This window comes from Ammospiza nelsoni, chromosome 5 (assembly GCF_027579445.1).
Source record: "Ammospiza nelsoni isolate bAmmNel1 chromosome 5, bAmmNel1.pri, whole genome shotgun sequence".
NCBI classification, from domain to species: domain Eukaryota; kingdom Metazoa; phylum Chordata; class Aves; order Passeriformes; family Passerellidae; genus Ammospiza; species Ammospiza nelsoni.
The window spans coordinates 36,171,435-36,186,247 of record NC_080637.1 but is presented as its reverse complement, the minus strand read 5'-3'; the positions used below and the strand labels follow the sequence as shown (position 1 = coordinate 36,186,247).

At 37.4% G+C, this 14,813-nt stretch overlaps 1 protein-coding gene across 1 annotated transcript in view; it reads right to left on the bottom strand.

Annotated features, from left to right (window-relative positions):
* Positions 1-14,813, bottom strand: part of TRHDE (thyrotropin releasing hormone degrading enzyme) — a 209,891-nt gene that overhangs the window by 72,740 nt on the left and 122,338 nt on the right. Inside the window, exons 8-9 of the mRNA XM_059472905.1 lie at positions 6,530-6,595; positions 3,997-4,184 (exon numbers count right to left, since the gene is read on the bottom strand). Coding sequence (XP_059328888.1) covers positions 3,997-4,184; positions 6,530-6,595 — 254 coding nt within the window. The remainder of the gene's footprint in view (positions 1-3,996; positions 4,185-6,529; positions 6,596-14,813) is intronic.

Genomic DNA, 14,813 nt, shown 5'->3' with positions numbered 1-14,813 from the left:
GGCATAATCTATTCTCACATGGGTATACAGGAGTCCAGGACCAAGCTACACTTAACTAAAGGGTTTTTATCCAGGGATAGAATATGAATTATACAGTTATAATAGGAGTTTCAAAGTTTTGCTTGCAAAAGCTGAAATTGTTACTGAAACATTATACCAACCACAGGCTTTGGCACTCAAATCAAAGTTGGTGATTTCAGCCCTTCTAAGGAATGATGTTTCTAGAAACAGTGTCTTCATTGTTAGTTTTGTTTTATATAAAATAAGAACAGTGGATCATGTGAAGGTGTAAGTGTCAAGTAAAATCTATGCTCAGTTTACAAAGAAGCGAAATTGTGTCCCTTCTATAATTTCAGTCCAAATGCTAGAGCTTAGCAAGCCATACAGTCAATTATATGCACAGAAATAAATCACAGTTTCTACATGTACGGCTCTTGAAACACATTTTTCTTCAGGTATAATGACAAGGAGCACAAATATACAGGAGATTGGAAAACGTGTAATCACTCTCTTCTGTAGAAAAATTAAAAACACTTATAGTAATGGACTAGGCATCAACCACTGCCAAAGGTATCAACAATTTTCACTTTTATCATTTATCACTTAGAAAAATCTGCTCGCTGCTTCTGTCTTACTCTACATGACTTCAGAGTTAAAAATTAAATATGCAGCTGCACATTTCATTTTTAACAGTTAATTGCTGCATAAATACACAGCGTAAAGCAAAGACACTTTAAAAACCACAATGGTTCCAAAATATTCAGTTGCCTCTTTATTTACATTTCTTATGCAGCAGATACATTTGAAAGACCTACTCTGAAGTGACTCTTTCTACAGTAAGGCAAAAAATTTAAACTCCTCATCATTTTGAAAGCAATAGAATTGACATTTATTGCTGTGCCATACCTAACTACAGCCCCACCTCTGGATAACAAAAGACTACGGGTAGATGGATGCTTTAAGAGCCTTCCCTAGAGCCCTCCAGTGTGTACTGTGTTGTCTGTTTAGATTATAAACTCCTGAAAATGCCTGGACCTGAACATTTTTTCTGTGTTTTGTGCAGATCTACTTCTTATGGTGTTTAGGATGATCATCACGATTAATCCATAGATAAACTACCATAAGGAAGCCAATGTTGCCTGCCCTGCAAGAGCACGGCCTCAGATGTGGCATAAATACCATTTGCTCTCCGTTATTTACAGCGCCTATTATGGCTCCCCAGGGAGACATGAGTCCAACGCCCAAATTCATGGGTCATGCCAGGGAGGCAAGCACCAACTTTATTAGACTGTGAATTAGGCCACTGATCTGTAACACCCACAAAGCTTGCATGCTGATGAGATATATATATATATATCTCATCACCAGACATCAGTAAACCCTTGCCAACTCTCCTGACCAAAGCCACCCACAGAACAAGCCAGAACACTGCAGTGCTACAGAGGTAGCAGTGCTACCTCTCCCCTTGGTGAATCTGTAGAAAAACTGAGTCATGTCATACCAAGTTCAGCCCTTTCAATATTAAAAACCAAGACAGAGTAATGCATCTCAAATTATCTAATGACCACACACTAATGTGATTTTCCCGGTCTACTGCTTTCACAATAACTGAAGCAACAGTCACTTCAGCAATGGAAAAAAAAAGAAATAAAATAGCCAAACAACTGAAAAATATCTAGGTCACTACCAACTAAAAGATTAACTTTATTCTTAGTATCTCAACCTTTTTTTTAGTTAATTTGATGGTATGAAATGACATTATTGACACATGGCCATTGTGCATACCCAGCCACATGTGCCTGTGGGCAGTGCATGGATGAATTGCATGGCCAGTGTTATAACACTCAGACACCAACTTACAACTAAGCCATAGGACTTTAGTGTAAGTTGATGGATGATTTTTGAAAGGTGAATGGCAGAGTTAAGTTTCCCCTTTTGCTAAATATATATGGTTCCTGTTCTTTGGTATTTATACTTATGGAACATGACTTTCAAATAACTTCACCCGGGAAGCGGCAAATTAGCTCTGTGTCCTAACTGGCTGGAGTAAACAACCCATCTGTAAAGCTTTCCTTGAGCAAGGGGTTTCTTTTCTGTTTGTGCTTAAAAGAAAATGGAAGCATAGAAAAAAAACAATCCAAAGGGGGAAGAGACCTGCCAAAGGAGATACATATATGTATTGTACTGACTGTTAGGGTACTAAATTCCTGGCAGGGCTCACATGGATGTCTTTCTCTGTGCTCTCTCTAGCACTAAATCTTATTTCCAATGTTTAGAAACAAGAATTGTAATATAATTTGTGAATAAAATCTCCTAAGAAACCCAGTAGAATTTTCCCTGGTGGTATTGCCCTGGCCATTCCACATATGACAACATACAGTTTGAATTACAAATTAATGTCATGTATGAAAATAAAACTAAGTCTAATTCTCACCTGTATTGTGTTTCCATGGGAAGGTTTTGGTGTGTTACAGGGGTGGCTTCTGTGAGAAGCTAACAGGACCTTCCCCCATGTTCAGCAAAGCCATTGCCAGCCCCAGGAGAGACCCATTGCTGGCTAAGGCCAAGCCCTATCAGTCAGAGTCAACTCACCATATCACCCTGGTATCATTTACACACCCAGTAGTCTTTACTCATACATTACAGTAACAGTTACTTCAATCAATATTGAATACCTAAAAAATCTATTTTTAAAAGTCTCTACAACACTTAGAAGGCTTAACATATCTGTTTTAGTAAATAAAAAATAATAATAATTGCTGTTCTGAGTAGTAAAATCCACTCGCATTACATTACACATATATAAACTTGCCCAAAAGAAATTTTCAAGAGAGGAAGGGAGAATTTCTCTCCTGCTGCAGAGCTGTGAGTCATGAACACTTCCAATAGTCCACATTCAGTTGTTTAATCTCTTTTTCACAAAGGAACTAATTTCAGCCCAGAATTTAGACAGATGCTTAATGCCCTGTTAGGTTGTTCCAATACAGCTATTGGAAAAACAACTATTTGCTCTGTGTCATGTTTGAGTTCCATAGTATTCAAGTTCTAGAAAAAGATAATGAACTTCTAAATACTTTCCAGTAAATGTTACTATCCTTTTAGGCCTTCTTCAACAGGAATATTCTACAAGCTCCAGATATGTCAACCAAAATTTTGTATTAAATTTTATTTTTCAACAATTTATATCTACTGGACTAACACAGAATATTCCAGGTTAATAGTGTACCCTCTTTCACACTGAGCATGAACAGGTCAACACAGAAACTTCAAAGGCCATCTTGAAATTCTCTAGCATCAGCTAGCAAGGGCTATTCTTGGCCTTAAAATATGATGCCAAAACTACTCGAAACAATGAGGATTCCCCAGGATCAGGCAGGAACGTTATCTTGTCTTTGGGATGAAGGAAGCATATAGGGTCAGATGGGAGGAGGAACAAAACAATCTAATAAATGTAAAAGGCGTGGAGACAGGGACGCTGATTTCAGACAGTGTAACAGTTCCTATAGGACCAGTTCAGCTGCCTCCAAAAATGAAAGAGCTGGAACCCCTTGCCTTCTACAGAGGTCCAGTTCAGCTCCTGACTCCTTCCCAAGTCAAGCAAGGTCTGTAGCTGATATATATTTACATCTGCCTACTCAGTGTATGAGTGTCAAGAGGTTCATTCCACAAAATTTCTTAAGAGCTATCAGACCTACCAATCACATTCCAAATTACTTCATGGAATGTGAAAAAATCAAAAGAAAAGAGGAGGAAATAGATGAGTGATGCAAGACACTGCCACAGAGAATTGTCAGAATGGAACTGGGGATTTTTTTCCAATTCTTTTAATTAGCCTCAACTTTACTACAGTTCAAATTAAAGTATCACCACAGGCTATTGACCCCAAGCAAAGCTAAGATTTTGAAAAAAAAAACATTTGCATAAAACTACACATATAAAATACTTACTTAAACAACTACTGCATCTTGAAAGATAATAATTGAGAAATACAAGTACCTGGTGTCCCCACGGGCAGGATCCTTGGGTTTAGTATCACTGTCATAAACAAAACGCTCTTGGGAGATGACTATGATGTTGTCTGTAGTTTCATTTCCCAAGATAGTGATAACAGGATAACCCATCTGTAGTGTCCACTGATCCATTACCTCTTGGATATTTACAGATTTTCCAACCCTTTTTAAAGCCTTAGAAAAAAAAAGAAAAGTTTCAATACACTGAAGCAGTATTAATATGTAAAACCTTTTTTTTTTTTTTGTCCCAGGATCAAAACTGTTTTTGGAGGGTAAAATAACCATCACACATGTATGCAGATACACACACACACACTTACACCCAACACACAGACACTACATAATTGAACTTAAGGCTCTCACTACATAATTGAACTTAAGGCTCTGTGTATCTTTAAAATAAATGTTGAGTAATCTTAACAGAGAGGAGAGTGACAGTCAGAAAGTCATGTTTTCCACATCATTCAAATACATCTGCTGAAACAGAAGAAATAACCTGCTTTACAGGATTTTAACAAGGGCCACAGAAATACAGGGTAGCTATTCTTAACCAGCTAAGGTTAAAAAAGATACAATGTTAGTTGATCTAGGCACTTATTATAAGGCATATTTGAAGGGCCTTAATTTCTAAAAATATAGTGCTTCTCTGTTCTGAAAATCAAAATGACTGGTTATTTGAAAATACTGTCCCTTATATCCAAAGTGAGGCTATGTATACCAAGATATCCCCTGCTGCTTCATAAACTGCACCTGTTAGAACACATGGAGGACTAATGTGTTCATATTTGATTCCATATGTCAATAAAAAGGCTGTTTTACAAGTGGATTTTTGTCTGAAACACAAAGAGATACTACAGCATCGTGGGAGATGAGACTGCATATGAGGAGAAGGAGGCATCATTTGTTCTGCAGTGACAGACATGCTCCTAGCTGTCGAACAGTCCAAGACCACAGACTGAGCAATCTCTGATGAATACAAGCAGAAGATGTCTTCAGAACTGAAGCTGCAGTTGCACTGCCCTAGGAACAAAGGGGCTGGCAACAAATGCATTTACAACTGAGGCAAACAGAATTATTAGCTGCAACAGTAACTATGAGCATACAGTATAGCTGCAGTGGTTATGGACCAGAATACAGTCTCATTTTTGTTCCACTTCATTAGCTGCAGATTCTGCTGTTCTTTCAAGACAACATTCATTCCTCTGACCTCCCATGGCCCAGAGGCTTTAACAGAGGCTGGAAAGAAAGATTTCTTGTGGTGACATTCAGCTACAGATTAAGACACAGATTTAAAAGCCTGACTGTATGTCACTTGTCTCAACTCTCATTAGTAGTCAGTACAGACAGAGGACTTGGTTCAGTTGCCCACATGTATGTGAATAATGACATTTGACCTTTACCAGCCACTTCAGAAGAGCAGAGATTTCCCCATATATCTGATGCTAAATTGGTTAGACACACATGAATGTCTTAAACATCCTACTGTACCTAATCTGGCACTAGTTGCCTATATTTGAACAATTATCTCAAGTCTCTAGTCAACAGTCAGTGGTTCAGGCTTATTATAAAAAATCATGTAGTGGCTAGCCAACTGAATTACTTTCTAAGCTCTGCTGACTATATTGACTAGATTTCTGGGAGTCCAGTTGTTCCTGTTCCTGACTAGTGTCAAATGACATGTCCTAAAATACTCAACGCATTCTTTCAGAACCATTGTATCTACAACAGACGTGCTTCTCAGCTGGCAGCTGGAAGCCAGGTAGAATAAATTAAGGTAAAAGCTTTTAAAAGTCTGTGATTCAGCAACTGAAGACTCAGTGAGAAGAACAGGATCTTGGACATCTAGTTTACATGTATACACCTGCTTGTCTAGATGCCTTGACCTCCAGCTAAATCCTAGTTTTGGTGTCAGTGGTTAAAACTAGATAGTGATGTTTTGTATGGCTTGAACTGGTACCTGTGTCAAAACTCTCTGACTGTACTCCACATTGTCCTCCACTCAGTCTATTTCTGGGGAAGACTCAGACTAGCTCAGACTAGGCCCATAGGGGAGAAATTCAGGGACACTTTGCTCATCTTAGAAATGATGAGCCATTGTGTAGCACTAGACCAGGTTCTAGAACTCAAGCCAAACCTGGATATATAAGTCTCTACAGCATGCCAAATATTACAGTAAATAGTTCTCTGTTTACATCATACTTTGAAGCTTTAATATTTTTGTCCTTCACAAAAATCTTAACTCCATACAAAATCACAGACGCATGTGATGGAAATGCCAAAGCTCAGCACTTTCATGTGTTTCATATATTCTAACATAACAAAGAATAGAAATGCTGCAGATCTCATCTTTTTAATATGGTTTCCTAGTCTAACTCAAATGAAATTTCTTTGCATCAGTTTTGATATTTGCTCTGTGGTTTGAAGATCTCAGTGTGCACTATTCACTCCTGATCTCACCAAGAAAAACACCATAGCAAATTCCTATTTCTCCCGCAGTGCAATAGATTAAAGCATTTTACCTTTGACAATGTGTTCCAGAGATCATTTCTGGCTGCATTGCCATACTTGTGAATGGTTAAATAGTCCTGCAAAAATACAATAAAAATAAAAATCAGTATTAAAATACATAGGCCAAACAACTGGAGCTGTGCAACACTGCTATTAGGAGTTAAATCACATCAATGTTTGCATTTGTTAGAAATCTAGAAATACACAATATGTTTATCCTAAGGGAATAAATAAACAGTTTCTTAAGCTACTTTGCAATGCAAAATTGTTGCTAAAAATTAAATGCTCTTCCTTTTCTGTGTAAGTCATTTCAGAAGCTAAATATCTTTAATATATATAACATAAAGCTCAATATCTTTAATATATATCTTTAGAATACATGTCTAATCTTGGGAAAGGTTCCTAGGTAATTTCCAGCAATGAAAGGAGAAGCTGTTAAAAGACAGTTCCAGTTGCTATTTTAGCTGGTCATTCTGCTTTGTCTAGTGTCAAAAATTTGTGCACTTGGATGACAGTTGGATTCATTACAGAAGATTTAACTGAGCAATAGTCCATCTGAACTCAAAACTCTCATCTAGGGAGATCCTGGCCCCCCAGTGTTAAAACACATAATGCTAGCAACTAGGGCTGCAACAGATTATCACAAAGGCTCTCCACAACAGAGAGCAGTGGAGGACATATGACAGGAATCTGACTCCATGCTTGTGCACAGGAACTTACATGTGTGTTTTCAAGCCACCTGTGACTCAGAGTCTGAGGGGGTTCTAAACTGAATGCATTCACTTATTCCACCACAGTTTCAATAGCTGAAGGTCCATTGTTCTCCCAAGAAAGATAATTCTCAATAAGCTTCCATCATATTACAATAACTTCCAAAATTAATAGTTTAAGCATACTACCAGCTTGGGTCTAGGTCTTTCACGCATAAAATACTTGCTTTTTAAAATGACTTCTGGAGAGACAACACTGTTGTTTCCCACTATCCCATGTCCCTTGATAACAGTTCATTCAGTTACAAAAGTGAAATTCAGCAGCGATTATTTGAATAATATACATTTCAAGCATTTGATTGGGAGAATTAAGTGAAAAACACAGATCAGAGGTTGTACATCAACTGGTTCTCCTACAATTGAATTTCTACCATCTTCACTTTGCACAATGGTAGAAGACAAACCCTAATTTACTGCACAATGATAAAACTAGGACAAATTTGCTGACTGTGTTATCTGTGCTTTGTGTGAAGTAAGATACTTTGGGAATAATTAGTATTTGGAAAGCAAATTTTCTGATACACAAATTGTAGCACCTGTGACAGATTTAGCTTTTGTCAGCCAACTTATAGTGAAACAAACAACAACTCCCATTTAATCACAGACTAAGAAGGCTAAATGAGAACACTGACTCTTTAAATGCAGTGCTGAGTCTTAACAATGTCATGAGACTAACTCAGAAAAAAGACAATATTATACAGGCTTCCCCTATAGCACACTGTGTTTCCATTTTGTCTAAAAATACAGAACCATTTAAGGCACAGTGAAACATTCAACAGCTTCCAAGGCTAAAAAAGCTGAATTGCAAATTAGAAAGCTAAAATGGGAATAAACAAAAGTGGGACAAGGTAAATAAATAACAACAGATATACAATCCACATTTTAAGCAATACTAGAAAATGCTGCATATATTGGTCCTTCAGAGAGATGCTGTTAGAATCATTACAGAGCAAAAGAAAATGGGTGGAATACTTGAGGACTTCATCCAGGCAATACCTTACCACTCTACCATTAGACATTATATTTGACTTCTACATTTTGTGTTCAGAAAGACTGCAGAGTTTAAATGCTTCTTCCTTTTCTTTAGGGTTTGGTTTTGTTCATTTTTTTTCCTCCCAACACATGGATTGGACAGTTCAAATGTGGCCTGTCACTCAGTTAAAAATTTATTATCCTCCAATCTAACATGTTTAGCTCACAAAGAAAAACAAAAGCAATCCTAACCTTTACCATGAAATAAGAATACACAATAAGAAACACAATGTCTTGGTACGTTCCTTGTACCATACAGCCTAATCATCGATTTTGTCATTATTTCATGAAAGTTGCATCAAGAGCATAAACACAACATAAAACTAGGAGTGTTATCAAACACCTGCACAAAAATCAGTCCTAAGTGACAGTGTGCATCAACATAGGCTTTCATTAGTAAACCGACATTGCAATCTCAAATCTGAGTGTGCTTTCGAAAGCCACAAGAGCATAAGGCTTCTGAAACAGGTCTCATCAAATATCCTCTTATTCCTAGCCTCATATATATTTTTTTCAACAATAACCAGTAGAAAACACCTGAAAACAGGATAAAACTAGAAAAGCATACAGTGGTACCTCCCACAACTGCTCTTCCATCACCCAGCACTTCACAGAACCAGAAATCCTAAGCAGATTAGTATCCTTGCATTTAATAGTTATCTTCTGTGAATTCGGCTGGTTGCTTTCTGAACAAATCAGCATTTGCAATACCTTATGAAAAATCATTTCTCACTTCAGTGATGTGTTGTGTGATACCTGTTCCAAATACCTGCCTGTCTACTGGTTTCATCTGCTGCTTCCTATTTCTAGCATTAGAAGACATAGTGCATTACTGTTCCCCACTTCACTCTCCCCAAGCCACTCGTGTTTTTACAGATCTTTATGGAATGTGTACAGCCTTTATATTGAGAACTCTGCCAGATCCAACCACTCCCAGCTCTGCTGCAAAGTTATACTGCCACCTGAGCTGCTGACTCCAAAGGTAGTTTGGATAGCTTCTGACCCTGCCTGAACTTTCATTACCAGATGATGAGTCTCACTTCCTCTTCCACTGACAGGCATTCAGCTTAAAAAGGAAAAGACATATCAGCATCAAATACATATCAGGAAATAGTAAAATAGGAGCCAAAGATCTATACATACCCTTCTTGTCTATTCTAAGGATGGAACAAGCAGGAATAGAATCCATTTTTCCATCTGGGGACACATATCTAAGTCTTAAGCAGCTTGCAGAGGGGCAGAATACACGCTCTCATTCACTGTAATTCTCCAGGGCTGGAGTATTAGCCACCCCTTTGCCTGTACATTTAGTAGAAAAACCAAAGCAAACAGAACAGAGATGCAAGCCACAGAACAGAAAAGGAGGATGACACTGAAAACACAGCTGTCTGAATCTAAGCTGTGCTCAGCACAGCTCCAAAGGAGGTGAAGTGACTTAAAGCCACTTATTCATAAACACATATGCCCAAAACCATCTGGCTGCAAGGCTGCTTCCCGTCATAAACTTGCAAGTCTATCACTGACAAAAGCTGTTCCATTGACTGGAGTATGCTGGAGCATGAAGATATGCATTAGCCACCTCCCTGTCAGCTATAGCCCTACAGTGTATGTGAGCACAAAAGGTGGCAGGCAAATCTCTTTAACAACTCAAAGACTCAAGAGCGCTCTTCTACAACTCTTCCATTCTCCTTCACTGTAATGCTGCCTCTAAAGTTTTTCATTGTCATGAAGAAAGTAGGAAGAGTTCACAGACCCTAGGGCACTGTCACACAACATGAAAATTAATCAAAAACACACAACCAAATGTAATTAGCTGGGTTTACATTTTCAGCACGCATCCTCTTGTAATAGTCTTCCTAATATTTTCACTTTAAAACATGAAGCCACTCTTTGCCAAAAAGAATAATGGAATGTGATCCATTCACATCTATCAATAAAAAATTAATCAGACAATGCAGTTTTCTAACATGTTTTAGTAAGCCTTAACATTAAGGAAATAAATAAATAAATAAGCAACCAAGTATCCTGACTCTGTGATACCATGAAAACAAAGTCCATTTATTGCACATCCAAAGGATAAGATCCTTCCAAAAATCCCAACAGATTTAGACTACAGTATAATGTGTTATCAAACAGTAATCCTAAACCCCTCCCAAAATAGAATTAAAAGGCTCAATGCTTTTGAAATTATTTCTTGTAAACTGGAGAAGATAGATTGAACAGTAATAGGAACAGTGAAAAATGCTAAAAGATTTTGAAAGATGGTTTCAGTAATGCTGTAGTGATTAAGCTTTCAGATCTTTTATTGTATTAGATATTTCTAAGAAAAGGAGATTATTTAAAAGGGAAAAGTCTTTCATTTCTTTGCAATATTGCCTATTAAGAAAGCCTCTTGGTTGCAAAATAAATTAACTACCCCACTATCCAAACATGATAATGCTCACAACTAACAAAACGCAGTGACTGATAAATACAAAACAGTTAATACCAAAAAGTTAAGCAAGTATAAAGGAGGAGTAAGTCTCCAAACATGTGCCTTAGTTTCAGGGGAGATTTTACATCTATAAACAGAAACCAAAATATCAGACCTAGGACTAAATTCCTTTCTCAGTTAATCTGTATGAAGCTGACTGCTCAGCTGAAGGAACAGCTCCAGACTTACATGAGTGATGCTGAGATCTTAAACAGATTGAGAAACTTCATTTTTCTCCTAAAGAAAACTGGAAAATTCCACTATATGAGGGAGGGAAATGTAGCAAACTATTTTCATCTCCAATTCTTGGCTATTTTTCTCCATTCCCAGGGCTCAGGTAAAGCAGACCTGCCTCTACCTCCCATTTTTTGTATTTCATTCCTACTTCTCAGTACACATCCTCCTCCCTTTGGCCTACAATATGTTCCTGTTCAGTGCTTTTATACATGACTGCTGTATATCACTGAAGATTTAACACTAAAAATAAAACCATTTTCTTCAGGTAGAAGTCAGTCTCTAAGGCTCCAGGTATCAAATCCAGCATGTTTGTTTTCCTAGAAATTTATATACCTAACCTTAAGCCAACAGACACCATCTGACAGATGCTGACTCTAACATGACCCTTTTTCTTCCCTTCCTTCACACTGTTAAAATCAAATCTGCTGTCACACATTATCTTAACATTGTCTAACATTCAAATAAAAAAGCTTGGGCCAGGATCAGAGTAGTGCACATGGCCGCAAAGGTGAGCAACAAACAAGAGGGAGTGTGAACCAGTGGTAAAGGACTACCAGCAAACTACAAAACTCTGAAGATTCCCATAAGAGAGGAAGCCTACTGAATAGAAAAGTTAAAATAGCCAACTACATTTGCAGTATTTTTCAGCTTTACAAGAGACTAATCCCAAAGAAACAGCCATAAGGAAGAGAAGTGATCACCCTCTCGGCTGTGCAGTCAGCCAAGCAACAAAGGAGTAGGTAAATTCACCTTACTGGTCATGGTCAACACTGTGTAAGGCAAATTAGTTGGTGGTTAACTCTATTTGTGTCAAGAATTAATTTGTACAGTGAGTCAAGCTGCAGAGGTACCTCCAAACTGAAAGAACAGCTGTTATCAGACCAGTTGTCAAAGCACTACTGCAATGCCAGCCAAGAAAAAAACTGGAAAACAGGTTTTTCCTGGACAAGTAAGCCAAACAACTACTTCACTTTCAACACGGTCTTACTAGAAGTGCCCAAAACTACTTTCAGGCAGTCTAGTAAGAAACTGCCAACATACAGAATATACTAGAGTCATAGAATATATTTTCATCATAGCTTCCACCAGAGGATCAAAAATGTTGATTTTCTTCCTATACTTTAATCTATAATGGCATTAAAATGTTCTTCCTATGAAAACTAAAGTTACTCAAAAGCCAAGAATTTAACTAACTAAAAAACATTTCAACTCAAAATAACAAAAAGGCAACATCAAAATTATATTGAAATAGCAAGCTCATAAGGAATATAAGGTAATGCTTGCAGATAACAGGCCTGACTATGTAGATAGCCCTTACCTAGTATTAAAATTATCACATCTGTTACAGTCACAGCATCAAATGCATTCCTGTATCTGCCTTGAGCACCACAGTTTGATGATACTTTAGTGGTACAGCCAGACTAAGCAGGTCTCACAATCTTTGCTGTTCCTTGGACCCATGCCCCTGTTTCTGATGCTACTTTTCAGATTAGAACTCCAAAATGGCCTATATAGGAGTGAATCTAGCATTCCCCACTAATGACACCCTTCCTTCCTTGATCAAGCTTACCAAGGAGGACTCCAAACTCCACTGGAATAAATGAAGTGGTGTTGGGTGGCCATGAATGGAGGAGAACAAGCAGCTGGAGGCAGCATTGAGGAAAACAGAACAGTGGTTTCCTAAGCCAGTGGCCTGTCCAAGTATGTGCCAAGTATCATGAAAGAGACTGGACAGAAAGATACACAGTGATGATTTCAGAATATAGCTAAGAGAAAGATTATCAGTGCATCACATTTAAGAGGAACAAAATTTTATTTAGAAGTGTATTTCTCTAAAAGTGATGCTCAAATGTTCTTTTTAAATGTTTAAATAACAGTTGGTAGTGTCATTTCTCATCCATAAGCTAATTTTTATAGTGAATTAGTTAACCTTCATTAGAAATCATGTGTGGACGCTGCATTCAAAACTGAAGTAGACTAAACTCAGAAACTTAATAAAAACACTACAATCAGAAATCAAAGAAATCAAAGAAAGGAAATAACATTTAACTTCTGTTTTTAAAGTGTCCACATCGGGCTACCATGAGGTTCAACTAATTCAATTGTAATTACCACCCTCTGCAGTTTTGAATGAACTTTTGTATTACCCTGTTTAAAATGTCTACTACCAGGAGCTTCTTAGACAGCTTCTAGTTCAAACTCACAAATAGGTAAAAAGAAGCTTAAAAAAAGCCCAAAAGGTGTGCAACATACTTCAAAGCCATCATACAAAAATTCACTTCAGCTGTGTTTTGCCTTCTCTTTGGGTCACTATTTCAGGGAACACATAAAATCCTAGGGAAGAAACTCAGTGGAATCCTATCACTGTACATCTGCTGAAATTCCAGCCCTTAATTTCCAAAAGGTGCATTTAGACTTTTTTCACGTACAACAGTGATATCATGCTGACAAACCAGCAGCAACTGGAAAATATCCAGTCAATATGTAATATCTACAATTAAATCATTATGTCTAAACAGCAAGCTATAACTACTAATCAGAAAGAGTTAAACTGGAACCACACATGGAAATAAATCTTAATTCTCTCCGGAGCCAATGATGCTGAATGGGCCACATAATTATAGCATTTTATTTTGTCCTTTTTTCCTTTGTAATTCATGATACTCCCATTGATGCTAATGATAATCAGATCAGCAGAACTGACATTTCTGGCATTATAAGGGCCAATGGGAGTTTTAGCATTGATTTTGTGGGAGAAAATTTAGGGCAAGGTTGAGAATATCTCATCCATTATATTAGAAGTATAACATTCATTTAGAGGATCCAGACAGGACCTGTGCCCTGTTATATGCAGGCTGAGATACAGGAAAAGCCAGTAAAAGAAAGCAGGCAAGAGCCATCGTTAAGTCAATGGGATTGCTTTCTTTGCTCTACCCACTGCTGGTTGATAAGAAACCAGTATTATAAATTAGAAATAAGCCAACTAAATTCAACATGGCCCTTCATTTTCATTCCAACACAAGAAGAAAAACTTCAAGTGACTGTAAAGAGTTCAATTTTTCAATTAATAATCTTCTGTAGTGCAACTCCATGAACCCAATGTAAATGGGGCATCTAAAACTGAATAAAAATCTGTATTCTGGCAAATTTACAGCTACTTTAAAATATATTCTGCTTTGCTGAGAATCCTTGATAAAATATGAGAAATATTAAATTGAGAGGTTTATTTCCCTTGTAAAATTCAACTTCACCTTTTAGCTATGAATATGAAGAGGAGGGTGGTTCCATTTTGAAACACAGCAGCAACAGTTGCAGTGTGGTGGCAAAGCAGTTTGTAAGTGAAGTCTAAAGGGAACAGTTAGAAGGATTGCGAAGTTAGTGCATGGCAGAGTCAGATGGTATCTGCTGTGCAGGGAGAAACCTGCTAGTATATGAAGCTTGGCTTTAAAGAAAAAATGTATTTGATATATTATTTGGTAGCAGTACTGAAATACTGAGCTAAGGACAAATCCTACAGAATAAAGCACTCTGAAATCGAACTGCATACATTTGACTGAATTTGTACATTAATTTAATTCTGTCTTGTCTGGTTGTATAATACACTTCAACCTAAAACCACACATTGCTCAAAAATTATACTTTCAGTGCACACAAAAAAAAAGATGGAAAGTTTTCCAGAGATATTTAGATGGCACATGCTAATAGTGACAGGTTGGCTGCTCATTCCTCTGCATTAATCTGAACTATGACCAAGAATTGCTAACCAGGCAAAATCTCTGCTGT